Here is a 12898-nt window from a genome sequence, read left to right on the forward strand (position 1 = left end):
GCTTTTTTTTTTTCCTTTTCATCAGAAATGGAAGATTGTGCTTAAAGAGTTGTGTCTTGTGGGGTTTTTTGTTTCGTTTTTCAAACAAACATTAGTAGTTGGGAACTCCTGTGAATCTGCCCCAAAGACCACAAGAACGCTGAATTTGGGATAAAAGTCCTGAATTTTTAAAGTAACTTCATTTTTATAGCAAGAACAGAATCTAGAGAATGACATTTCTCATGTATTTTCTGACAACCAGTGTACTAAGAGTGTGAGGGTATTTAAATTTTAAGTCCAGATAAAGATTTTTATTTACTTTTTTTTCCCTAATCTCACTCTGTAGGAGAATGCTGTCTTTATAGATACCAAGAAAATGCCTACAATTAAGAAGAAGGTAAGGAAATTGGAGGACCAAGACGACTTTGAGTCTCGCTGGTAAGAACTTTAGTTAAATGGGCAAATTAAGACTTTTTTTTTTTTGTAGTTAGACCCATTTGCAGTACACAGCCTGACTAATGATATAATTAATCCATTCACTGCATGGATGAACTGTGCTCCTTGTTAGCCTTTGCTGCACGACAGAGCCAAGGTACAAGCAGCTTCAGGTGTTAATTGGGAAGGGGAAACCTGTAGTGCTCCCTCACATCATCGGGACCAAACGTTCCAGAGAGGTATAGAGAGCTTCACTGGCAATAGACAGTGCAGTTGTGGTTTAATACAGATTGGGTTTTTTCTGCTCTTTCAAGAAGTGAGACCTACCTCAGGTCAAATATTGATGACTAATAGCCAGTAATATGTTTCTACAGCCTTGTAGCACTTTGCTTCTATAAAGCAGTCTCCATTCACATTTCCTTTTTAAGCTTATGGAAGGATGTAACCTACAACTTAAAAATTAGAGACATCGATGCAGCCACAGCTGCAAAGCACGCGCTTGAAGAAAGACAAAGAGCTGAAGCCAGAGCCAGAAAGGAGAATGAGACCTCATGGGAAACAAGGGTGAGCTTTATTCGAACAGTGTAAATAAATGCCCTCTAACCTGTCACATTTGTTCCTTTCCAACTTAGTCATGAAAAGCTTACATCTGCTTATTCCCTTTTTTCTAGTTATTCCATGAAGATGGAGAATGCTGGGTTTACGATGAGCCGCTATTGAAACGACTTGCTGCCAGTAAACATTAAAGTGGGTTCTAAAACCAGAAAACATTCAAGCCTTGGCTTAGCAAAGTTTACATCTGATACCAGGATAGTCATCAGTTATCACGTATGTACCGTTTGGAGTACCTGACCCCTCCAACTACAGTGGTTCCTATCTCAGGGATACTGGACTTACTGATGCAGATAAAGCAATTAAATAAACAAGAAACGTCTTGGCTGTGCAGTAACTTACATTGGACTCTGCTATACTGGTCGTGTATTCAGGCTTCAAAGGCGGGCAGCTGGAGCCCTCTTACCGATGCTTCTAAAGCATGCGGCACCTGGGCCGCGCAGCGTATTCGCCTTGTATAACCACTGTGAAGGCCGTGGCATTGGTATCAGTTGCGTAATATTCCTGGGTCCTACATATTTAAAAACCAAGAAACAAAATGCAAGGCGTCATTTAAATCTAGCTAATGTTTGCAATTTGTAAATATGAGGATTCCTTTGAGGGGACAATTTGTTAGAAAATGCTACATAAATGTTATCTTCCACCTGTATGATAATCAATTCTTTTGGCATCTCAGTGTCTTGCCCAAAATAACTTTGTTATTTTGAGATGAAAATGTAACCATACATAATTCTACTCAGTGCATCTTAAAGCTTCATAAAATAGATTTTTCAAACTTCTCTTATGGACTTTTTATTTATTTCATAATAAACCTTTGCAGCAAGACTGTGTTTTTCAGCTGAGTGATGATCAGTTGTTTTCTGTGAAATGTATTAGTAGTATTTTTTTTCCCCATGGGAATCCTCTTAGCTAAACTTACTTCTTAAAGCAGTTAATGAATTAGCAAAAGGAGCAGAATTTGCAGCACCCACAGCAGAATTTTCCTGGAATCTACATCCAGCCTTGCTTCTCTACTAGCTCGCCAGCACTTGGGGAATCTTTGCATTTCTGTGCTTTTGCCTTAAGTTAAAAAATGGTTAAATAGCTATATGTAGCAATCAAACTATTTTTCTTTTCACAGTTAAATCTAGCTTTTATTTGATTTCATCTCAATTTTGTCTATGTTATGTTGTGCATACAGGGGAAAAAAAAAAATCCCACAAGCAGTGTGAGCTTGAAGCCTTAGGCTTTTTTTACCCTTCCACCCATGCTGTAGCTCCTCCAGGTGGAGATGAAGCCGCTGCTGAGCGACTGCTACAGCACTGGGGGAATAATGCACAAGAGCCTGAGCAAAAAGGCGCAGCCCCCAGCTCCAGTGGCGAACCCGGCATCGTTTTGGTGGTGGGGGAAACTCCCCCTTCGCTCCAGCTAGAAGTCAGGGCTGTGCCTGTTTCTAACGAACGTGGGAGGTTCATGAGAAAGGTTGGCTGGAAGCTTGCTTGAGGAAAGCTTCCTCAGCATCTGAGGACATCTTCATCCCAGCTAACACTACGGCCCTGTTTTAATAAGAATAGGTTTGTAATGTTTACATTGCAGAAAGCACCTGTATTACACATCACTGCAGGGCAAGATGTCATTTTTATTTTAATATTTTATGGTAAGGGAGAACATTCAGAGTTGATGTGTACGCTTTGATGTCTTTGATGGAAGTAACATTAGTCATCAGAGAAGACGGGGGCAAGAAAATAAGATGAGGTATTTCACCAGATGAAGAATTCTGTACTTCTGAGACAGCTGTAACCTCTGAGTCCCCTTCGTGTTTTCCATATCCAACCACCTGAAAAAAAGGTACCACAGAAGAAATTTGGCTCTCATTCACTGTTCATCTGCCCTGCCACTAAATAGAGATACTTAAATGCAATTCAAACAATGGTTGTTAATAATTAGAAATGTAGAAAATACAAACAGTAATGTCGATAACCACCACATTAACAGTTGGATTACAGAGCTCTTCTACCACAGCCTTCCTGAGCTCTCTGAGGTTATCAAAGTTTGGCATTTCAAAAGTTGGCACCACGGAGCTGCCAAACACTCACATGTACGCTGAGCACTTTCTTCTTGTTGCTTCTGTGAGCTTGGAACCAGGTGACCAGATCTGATTTTGTAACAGACTTCAGAGCTTCAATCTGAAACCGACAGGAATGAGGTTTAAGTAGCACAGTGCTGATTCAAGTAATTTTAAACATGAAAATGGTTTCTCTGCAAACTATATTCCGTTAGGTAGAAGAACCTTTTCAAAATAGCACCATTTTAGAATCAGTGTGTTTCTAGTACCATAAAGCCCATGATTTACGCTTTGCATTTAAAAGTGCTGCAAAAGGTGATGTGTGAGGGTTCCACGGGGCATCGCTTAACAATGAGGGACCACTAACCTCACGGGCAAGCCTGTCGAAGAGATACTGCTGCGTCACAACTTCATTCCAGTTCCTGTCTACTTCTTCTCCAAGATGAGAGTCTTCACATTCTTTAAGTTTTATCAAAGCCGTAACCTGTGTTTCAAAAAGACAACACAATTAGGTCCAAAGGGTTTAAAACTACCTTTATTTACCATCACATTCACTGAAAGTTACATTAACAAGGTAATTCAGTGCTTTCAGACTTAACTGTAAAGGGACAGAGAGAAACGTTTAGAGAAAGAACAGAGTAAGAGGCAGGATTTAAAGGTGAGTCCTCTAACCCAAAGACCTCAGAAATGCCAGATAGATGTAACCAAATCCTCCAGTTTAGGTGTCATTTAGCAATTCAAGGAAGAGCTTTTCAAGATGAAGTTTACCTGGGTGCTAAAAGCATCTTCAGTTAAATGCTTGATTTTCTCTTCAAAGCAAGAAAGAAACTCCTCTATTTTCTTGTCAACCAATTCAGAACTGAAAGAGAGAGTTAGTTAACTAATTAAATTAGGCAGGAAAAAGAAAAAAAAACAACAGTGAGGGGTAAAGTAGCAGAGCAGCCCCCAAATGACAAGGGAATGCTTAGACAGGCTCACTTCCCTCCTCCCCTGAAAAGCTCACGCAACTGTGAACACCACCTTTTCTATCTTCCCTAGTATTGGGGCATAACATCAGCACGCTCATTTTTAGCTATATGAAGTATTGTTCAAACACAGGGACTTTAGGTAACCCAGCAGCAGGAGTTGCTGCTGCTGTGATGCTGTCAGGGCCCTAAGCTGTGGCATACGCAACCGCAGCATGCGCTAGGGCCTGCTCTCTTGGGAACCCCAGCTGCAGTCCTGAGCCCTCCACAGAAACAGTCATGTTCTCTCAAACTAAGGCAAAAAAAAAGAAAAATAATGTGATGCGATGGACTGTGAGTTTTCTGAAACACTAAAACCTTCACAGATGACACAGACCTCAGTAATGGAAGTGGCAGCAGAACCCTGTGCTAATTAAACTTTCACTGACACAGTTGCATATTTTTCATATACCCCTTCAACCGTGGCAGGTCAAATACTTGTAGTTAGCCCCAGCTTTGAACAAAACCCCAATATTGTCCTGCCCACTGGAACTGAGCCGCAAGAACAGCTATACAGGGTTTACTTGGCAACAGCTTCAGCTTTCCTGGCAGAGTAGCTTCAAAAGGGCTGTGGGATATTTTACTTAGCCTTTGGATTACTTTTCCCCATTCAAGTCAGGACTGCTGTGCTTTTAAGTAGCTTAAAGGCTATTGCTTTATTTAAGTGTTGTTTTTCAGTCACTATGTCACAACTGTCAGCAGTGTCACGAGCTGAAGCCAGGACTCTTTTTGACATTCCCTTTGGGCTCTTCCATAACTCCCCTCATAGAATAAAAACCAACCCTCCATGGCCTGAAACAGGTGTGAACTCTTAAATGAGAGCAGGTGCACAGAAAAGCTCAAGCAAAAGCAAACTGAAGTCAGCTGTGACCTGATCTAGCAGTAAAAGTAGAAGATTAAGTGAAACTCTCTCAGTAGTAACTCTTCAGCTGGCTGCTGTGTAAATACACCACTTACACAAAATACAACATGTAAACATGGTCACAGTTAGTCTGATACCCCACTACATCCCATGAGGCTCAGCTGTTCAGTGCCAAATACATGCAAGGTCCACTAGCCACCTTGTTAAGCTTGACTTTTCTAAAACCAGTTGCCATAAATTTCCTGTGCTGAAGTCTTTCTTACTCAGATGACAGCAGCAAAAGCTACCATTTACCGAGATGCTTTGCACAGCAAAATACAGCAAGGAACAGCCAGCTGATTCCTCCAGTCCCCTGGCTGTCCCCGAGACACATCCTCCAGCAGAGCTGGTCTGCATCAGCCAGGCCCTGCTGCCTGAGCCTCTGCCGGGAGGACGTGGTGGACATGGTGCAGTACGGTCACCAGAACTGGGCGCTGGCAGCTCAGAGGTGACAAACATTAACCACGGAGCACACGCTTACTTACTTGTATTTAGTTGCTTGGGTTGCTACTGTGACCGAGAAGCCAAGAATCCCAGAAGTATTCCTGCAGGTAGGGTACACATGGTATCTTAAAAAAGAAAAGGGGGGGTAATAATAGTCATTCCACAAGCACAAATTAAATTTTCATTTACAGGACATGCTATAAGCTGAAATAGCATTGGTACTTTAGAAAGAAAAATCTCAGATATAAATTCTCAATAGTCATCTTTCCTTTATTTCCTGCATCACTGCACTTCAGCGTTTTCTGATTTTTAGGGAAACCCTTTTAAGCTTGGCAGAGTATCTGTGTTTGTGTTCCTGCAGACTAATTCATCAGAGTGACAGACGTACAGCTGGGAAAAGCTTGTTCCAGTTTCCTGCAGTAGAAGGGTGCCTTGAGGGCGGCTGTTACGCACCACAGAGCCGCTGTAAAAACAGCCCTGGGGAATGGGGAGCTGATTTAGGAAGTAGAAGGAACAACTTGATGCTGAATAATTCTGACTTAACACACTGCTAAGAGATGCAATTCTTATAGGACTCAAAAGCAACCTGGCTGCAGCTTGTATCAATGGCTGCTCTTGATGTGTTTATGTTGCTGTTTCCATTACAGTAACTGAAGAATTAGCCACTGTGCCGGAAGGGTTTCCAGAGTAAAAATACTAGGGAAGGGCAAAATCAGGTGCGTAGGAGCGATCTTCTGCAGTGAACTCACCCAAGGGTCTGCTTGGTTCTCAGAAAGTCGAAGCAAGGCTCTTCCATGTGCATCTGAAATGGAGCACAAATGCGTTACAGCAGAAGCACTGCTCCTCTGCAGCCGCCCCTCGGGCTCCATACAGAAACGTGATCACAACATGGGAAAACAACTGAAGTGCTGCCTTTCCAGCTGCAGGTCGGTAGGTGAGCGAACAGTCTTCCATACTGTCCATCACCGCAGCAGTTTGGGGATCCTGTCCCAAACACTCACAAGTTTCATCAGAGTGAGCAATATATACATGCTGTCCCCTTTGTACCACTTAGCCCCATGGCCTTATTTTAGCTCCAAGCACTGTTTTCAGGAAGGCACTTTGATGAGTTAGGAGGGACAAACTCGAACTTACCACAAGCAGCTCCATAAGGGTATACTCCCTTAGGTTCCTGGCACCTGACTAGAAAGAAAATGAAGAATTTAGGATGATTTCATGGAGTTAAATGAGGTTCAGACCAAGGTGACAGTTGTGGCATACACACCTCAGCCTGAACTACAATTCACAGCAGGGACAGCTGGAAAGTCTTGTTTTCCGTGGGGGCCTCAGTAGGGCCTTCAGCAGAGAGGGGAGGGGCTCGCTGACCATGCGATCAGTGGTGAGGACACCAGGAAACCACCAAGGGACAAACCCAGCTATTCGCACTAGCACAGGCCAGGAGGGGAGGATGCTGGTTTCGGGGAATGCTACACTCTGTGAGAGCCTGCCTGGGCTCAGCCTCCTGGGCCCAGGGTGAGCGCTCACACGAGGTCTCGGTGCACTCTCTGCAACATCCCTGTCCAGAGACTGCTCTCAAGGCTGACGTAAGTACAACCGTAGCATCAGCAGTTACCAGAGGGAATAGACGAGTACACACCAAGCTAACGCGTTACCTGGTAATACACTGTCACTTCAGAGTTGGCATCACCTTTGTTGAGGGTTTTCACCTTACAGAGCAGATGTGTGTTTGGCAAATCCACCACCCGGAACTGAACAGGGCAGGGATGGGCCAGAGGGGCGAACTGGAGCTTTCTGAAGGGAGCACAGACAGCAGTGTGTCAAACACCCATCACATCTTAACCAAGACCAATACAACACTCAGTCTGACACTACTTTCCTCTCCCCAAACCAGAACAATGTCCTGCTTAAACTGCCATGATGAACAGTCAGCTCCCGCAAACACCAGCAGCACCGCATCCAGGAGGGGAGAAGGGAATTTCTGCATCTCTCCCACCCTGATCCCTTCCTCCAGGAAAGAATCTAAACTTGACTATGGTTTCCACATAATGAGCGGTGCAAGAGTCAAGAGATACTCACTGAACAACGTAATTCAGAAAATCCTTTGCTTCCTAGGAGAGAAAGCATTAATGTAAGTTTTATTTAGAAGAGAACTACTACCCCAATTCACAGCCACACACCACAGAGCATCGCTTGAGAAAGTGACCCCTCAAGCAAAGAACAGGCAAGTTCTGCCGCACCACCTACGTCCCTGCCCCCTCGCCCTATCCCATGTCCCTCCGGCCACCTCTGCACCACGCTGCAAAGCAAACAGTGTCTCCAGGCCCTCTTGCCCTGTAACTTCTCCGCACGGAGAACGCAGAAGGCAGAGAAATAGCGTCAGCCATCACAACAGCAAAGGGTGGACACAGGAGGAGATAAGGCCCCTCCCTTGTGCATGAAGGTGGAGCTCTGGGAAGGAGACTCTTGAGCTTAAGTAGACAAAATGTGCGGAGGCAAGAGAAACAGTAAAACTGGGGTAGGAGTTACAGGGTTGCACGTGCCACACTGTGAAAGGAGCTTAGCTCACACAGATGCTGCAGCAATAAAAGCATTTTGCACGAAGGTTCTTAGCAAATCATGATAGATTCTCAGGCCTCCTTCTGTTCCACAGCTCAGGAAGGGCCAGCTGACAAGAATCTGACCTCCCAAAGGACATTAGCACATTTTCTTTAGGAGGCTTTAAACAGCTTGAGGACAAACACTACCAGCTAAAACAAACTTCTTGGCACAAATCATAATGGCAAAAGGTTTCTCTCCCATGCCTCACACAGGCACTCAGTGGCGCTGGATACATGGAGCTAAGCCCCATTACAACCCTATTTTTAAAAGCCTGACAGAACTATGTGTGACTTAGTCCCAGGGTAGAAGACTTTGATAAATACTGCAGGTGTTTAACACGACTGAAGGCGACTGAACCTCAGTGAGGTTTGATCAAACCATGCCCGCAATCAAACTTCCAGGATAAATGTTCTTTGAGGGAGCCCCCTCCTGTGGCACCACCATGGCAATTTCTCAATCAACTATATCAATACACCAAACAATAAAAAAAGCAGGAGCAGCAGGGGCAACAGGTTACAGGTGTATTTCACAGAATCACTAGGTTGGAAAGGACCTTCAAGATCATCAAGTCCAACCATTAATCCAGCGCCACCATGTTCCCTAAACCATGTCCTGAAGTGCCACATCCACACGGTTTTTGAACACTTCCAGAGATGGCGACTCCATCACCTCCCTGGGCAGCCTGTTCCAATGCCTGACCACCCTCTCAGTGAAGAAATTTTTCCTAATATCCAATCTAAACCTCCCCTGGCGCAACTTGAGGCCATTTCCTCTTGTCCTATCACTAGTTACTTGGGAGAAGAGACCAACACCCTCGTCGCCACAACCCCCTTTCAGGCAGTTGTAGAGAGCGATAAGGTCTCCCCTCAGCCTCCTCTTCTCCAGACTAAACAACCCCAGTTCCCTCTGCCACTCCCCATAGGACTTGTGCTCCAGAGCCCTTCGTTGCCCTTCTCTGGACACGCTCCAGCACCTCAGCGTCCTTCTTGTAGCGAGGGGCCCAAAACTGAACACAGGATTCAAGCTGCGGCCTCACCAGTGCCGAGTACAGGGGCACAATCACTTCCCTACTCCTGCTGGCCACACTATTTCTGATACAGGCCAGGACGGTGTTGGCCTTCTTGGCCACCTGGGCACACCGCCGGCTCATGTTCAGCCGGCTGTCAACCAGCACCCCCAGGTACCTTTCTGCCAAGCAGCTCTCCAGCCACTCCTCCCCAAGCCTGTAGCGTTGCATGGGGTTGTTGTGGCCGAAGTGCAGGACTCCGCGCTTGGCCTTATTAAACCTCATACAGTTGGTCTTGGCCCATTGATCCAGCCTGCTCAGATCCCTCTGTAGAGCCCTCCTACCCTCCAGCAGATCAGCACTCCCACCCAGCTTGGTGTCATCTGCAAACTTACTGAGGGAGCACTCGATTCCCTCATCTAGATCATCTATAAAGATATTGAACAAGACCGGCCCCAGAACCGAGCCCTGGGGAACACCGCTTGTGACTGGCCACCAGCCGGATTTAACGCCATTCACCACAACTCTCTGGGCTCCGCCATCCAGCCAGTTCCTCACCCAGCGAAGAGTAAATCTGTCTAAGCCATGAGCCACCAGTTTCTCCATTTTCCCCTCTCTGCCTTTTAAATCCAAATTCCTGAAAAAAACCCTCTCTGTTCTAATTGGCAGCTACAGACTCCCTTCTCCAGACGAGCACTCCCGAGTTGTTAGAGGTAAAGCTGCCCTGTACCAGCGAGCCTCCAGACAGCCAGTACAGAAGTCAGATGACAGGCGAGTGCTGGAGTTGTGGCAACTGTGTTAAAGCACATTTTAAGAACAAGTTTGAGTGAGCGTCAGCTGCTGAAGCTGTACTTACTCTGCTCGTGAAGTTTCCTTGCACGAGACCCTCTACAAATAGCTGTGATTTGAAAGCCTTAACAAAGGATGAGAGAGACTCAATGGAAAGGCCATTCATCAGCGTCTGGTATTTATCTATCATGGACCATCTGCCGTGTTCTAAAATCAGGAGACGCACATCCCTGCAATTCAAGAAGGAAAACAAAACCACAGGCCGTCAAGAGCTGTTTAATGTAAGAGACCCCATTTCTGACTGAGGATTGTACAGGAGACAGGAAGGTGGTCCCCAGGAGCACCGAGGACCCTCAGCACCTGATGGTGGCTACAGGTCACTTCAGAACAGTGGCTACCTGGATGCCCAATCTGACCCTCATGTCTGATACACTGGTTGCAGAGCTGCTTAAGCTCTCCAAGCCACAAGCTGACCCTGGACCAAGCCTCCATGAGCACAGAGCAGCAATTTCTGAGCTCTTCAGCTCAACCTCCACACTTGCTGTGCAGCCACTGTTTGCCCTCCCCCAGAACTCACTTGGCCAGAGTCTCAGGTTTGATGAGGATGTTGAAGTATGTTTTCTTCAGCTGCTCTGTTATCATTTCAAAAACTGCTGGAGTAAAGCTGAAGTCAGACAAATAATCAATGATGAGCTGAAATAGAAGCTGTAAAGAAAATGGTTTTAAGATGGGGTTGGTTTGGCGGGGTTTTGTTTGTGGGTTTTTTTTTTTTTTTTAAAGAACCACTTTAAATTTAATCCTATATAATTTAAAAATTATCATTATTTGGTCAACATAAGAGACATGCAGTGGTACTAAAGCACATTCCTCAATTCTGTTAGATGTTCCTCACTAAACAATTCTATACCAAATTAGTCAGTTTCAAAAGGACAGCATTTTTCAAAAGTGAAGGAAATAAGCTCAATACCCTGAATCAACAGGAGTTTCCACATTCTATTGAAAGAAACCTAGCCTGTAACTCCCAACATTTTTGTATTAGATACTCCAGTTTTTTCCCTTTACAGCCGACCAGCACAATGACGTCACAACAGAACAACAGTCATTTAAAAAAAGAATATTCAGGCTATGCTATTTTTGCATCTCTGACTTTTTCTGTTAAACCTCACATTAATAAGTCAGTAAGACAATTAACAGTCTTGTTAAAGCTCCAGCCAAGTTCTTGCAATGAAAGGCGCAGAAGCTTGGCCATTTCTCACCTCTTCCATCACTACATCCTCTCTGTTTGTGCTTGCCACGTCTTACAAGTCCAGCGTTTAGACAATGGGAACAGGGACCCCCCAATCCTCTTAAGGTGAGCTCTTAGCAACCCAACAAAGAAAAACTGCACCCAAAATGATTATGTTCAGAAGCTGTATCTCCAAATTGTAAACAAAACCTATTTTCACCCATACTTCTCCAGACAGCATGTAAAAAGCCTTAGCTTCTAGATGGAGAGGCTCTAACACTCTATGTGGACACAGGGGACTCTCTTTTCTCAAAGGAAAAGCTGTTAAAGTCTTAACGGAGATACAGTTATTAATTAAAGGAAGATTTCTCTTAAGTGAGCCTACGGTCAGTAATTTGAGCTTGTGTAAGTGAATAAAACTACACCTTTATACACATAAGCCCATGAAAAAGCATTTGCTGCATTACCCTGTATCCAAACAGAGACACAAATTTTCCAATTTAAAAAACCCCATGTAAAGCCCCAGCCAGCTAGGCTCCAGCTGCTGGGTGAAAAAGGAGAAAAGCAGCATGCATAAAAGCATTTAGAAGATCAGCAGTACTTACAGGTAGTTTATGATTGAATCCTTTCACTCGAATGACTAAGCCATGCTCTCCAGCTACAAGCTTGTATTCCAACTGAGCAACATCTGCTTCATAAGCTGGTTCACCAAGATTGTGGGAAAGGATGTTTACAAATGTATCAAATAAAACTATGCTGGATGGAGAAAAGGGCAGAGGGTTAAAAAGAATGAAAAAAAGGATGGAATAGAAGACAGATAAAAATCAAGCCCAATGAGTTTGATGGCACACACAAGAAGTTCTCCAACAGAAATTAATATGAGATTCATAAAGAAATTTACTTTAAACTTTACTTAACTTTTACTTCATAAAGTGAGATTCAAAAAGAAATTTTCAACAAACCTGGAAATACAATATGCAAGTTTCCTTTTGTCCAGAAAGCACACGACACTACTTAAAAAATATTTTGACATTCAACTATTCTTTGCAATGAATAAGATTCCAGCTTCACATGATTTAAGATTTCTTCAAGGTAGGAATGCACATGCCAAGGCTCAAAACATTGAATAATCACAGAAAATAAGATTATTACACTTTGTGTAAAGGAATGGGGGACAGATGGACCCAGCTATGCTGAAGACTTGAGTAATGAAAGGATTATTTATCTATCAAGATAAAAAAATAATACGCTAGGGCAAATCAGGCTATGCAACGTGGAAATTGCAGTCCATGCTTTCAGATTCTTATTATTGCTTGGATTCCAATTCAAAGTTCAAACGAAGAAAGCCCCAATGAAAACAGATTTATAAAAGCTTTCCCAAGACATTACTTGTGCAGGTCTCAGGAGGCTTATGGTAAAAGCACTATGAAATGTGTTATAAATGGCAATACTAGTACAAGACTAGCAGAAGCGCAGCACGTGCACAGCTATATAACCTCGAGGTCTGTGTAAAGAACAGTTGGTTTCTAAATGCTGCCAACGCCCTCTTCACCTGCTCCTATAGGCTCTTAAGTTGCTGGTTTAGGATGTGACTGTGGACTGCTCTTTTAAGGACCACCTCCTCTAAGCATTTCCTTCTGGTACCTGCACTGCTGCTGTTACACTAATTTTCAAAACTTGCACTGGGGAATAACACACCATGAAACTCCTATGCATCTGTTTGCTACAGCAACCTGCTGCAGAACCACCCTTGCTGAGCTACAGATAAAAGCATGAGGAAAGTGTGTAAGAACATGAGAAAAGGAAGCCTTATTCTATTCCAGTTTAAAATTAATCTCTCTTCATGGTTTTTCAGCTAGGC

General features: G+C 44.0%; 2 protein-coding genes across 4 annotated transcripts in view; one reads left to right on the forward strand and one right to left on the reverse strand.

Moving 5' to 3' along the window:
- Positions 1-1160, forward strand: part of OSBPL9 (oxysterol binding protein like 9) — a gene marked incomplete at both ends in the record, with an annotated part of 64682 nt that extends 63522 nt beyond the window's left edge. For all 3 annotated transcript variants that reach the window (XM_082003032.1, XM_082003033.1, XM_082003034.1), the window contains 3 exons: positions 326-417; positions 843-978; positions 1086-1160. In XM_082003032.1, the coding sequence (XP_081859158.1) occupies positions 326-417; positions 843-978; positions 1086-1160 (303 nt within the window). The remainder of the gene's footprint in view (positions 1-325; positions 418-842; positions 979-1085) is intronic.
- A 1484-nt stretch (positions 1161-2644) lies between these two features.
- The window catches only part of NRDC (nardilysin convertase), a gene marked incomplete at its 3' end in the record, with an annotated part of 30431 nt that continues 20177 nt past the window's right edge, over positions 2645-12898 (reverse strand). Inside the window, exons 20-31 of the mRNA XM_082002865.1 lie at positions 11643-11793; positions 10390-10517; positions 9880-10042; positions 7496-7527; positions 7072-7210; positions 6554-6601; positions 6169-6221; positions 5461-5544; positions 3839-3929; positions 3438-3554; positions 3102-3191; positions 2645-2842 (exon numbers count right to left, since the gene is read on the reverse strand). Of these exons, the coding sequence (XP_081858991.1) occupies positions 2645-2842; positions 3102-3191; positions 3438-3554; positions 3839-3929; positions 5461-5544; positions 6169-6221; positions 6554-6601; positions 7072-7210; positions 7496-7527; positions 9880-10042; positions 10390-10517; positions 11643-11793 (1294 nt within the window). The remainder of the gene's footprint in view (positions 2843-3101; positions 3192-3437; positions 3555-3838; positions 3930-5460; positions 5545-6168; positions 6222-6553; positions 6602-7071; positions 7211-7495; positions 7528-9879; positions 10043-10389; positions 10518-11642; positions 11794-12898) is intronic.

The sequence above is a fragment of the Phaethon aethereus genome (assembly GCF_964289735.1).
Source record: "Phaethon aethereus genome assembly, chromosome: 8".
Lineage (NCBI taxonomy): Eukaryota > Metazoa > Chordata > Aves > Phaethontiformes > Phaethontidae > Phaethon > Phaethon aethereus.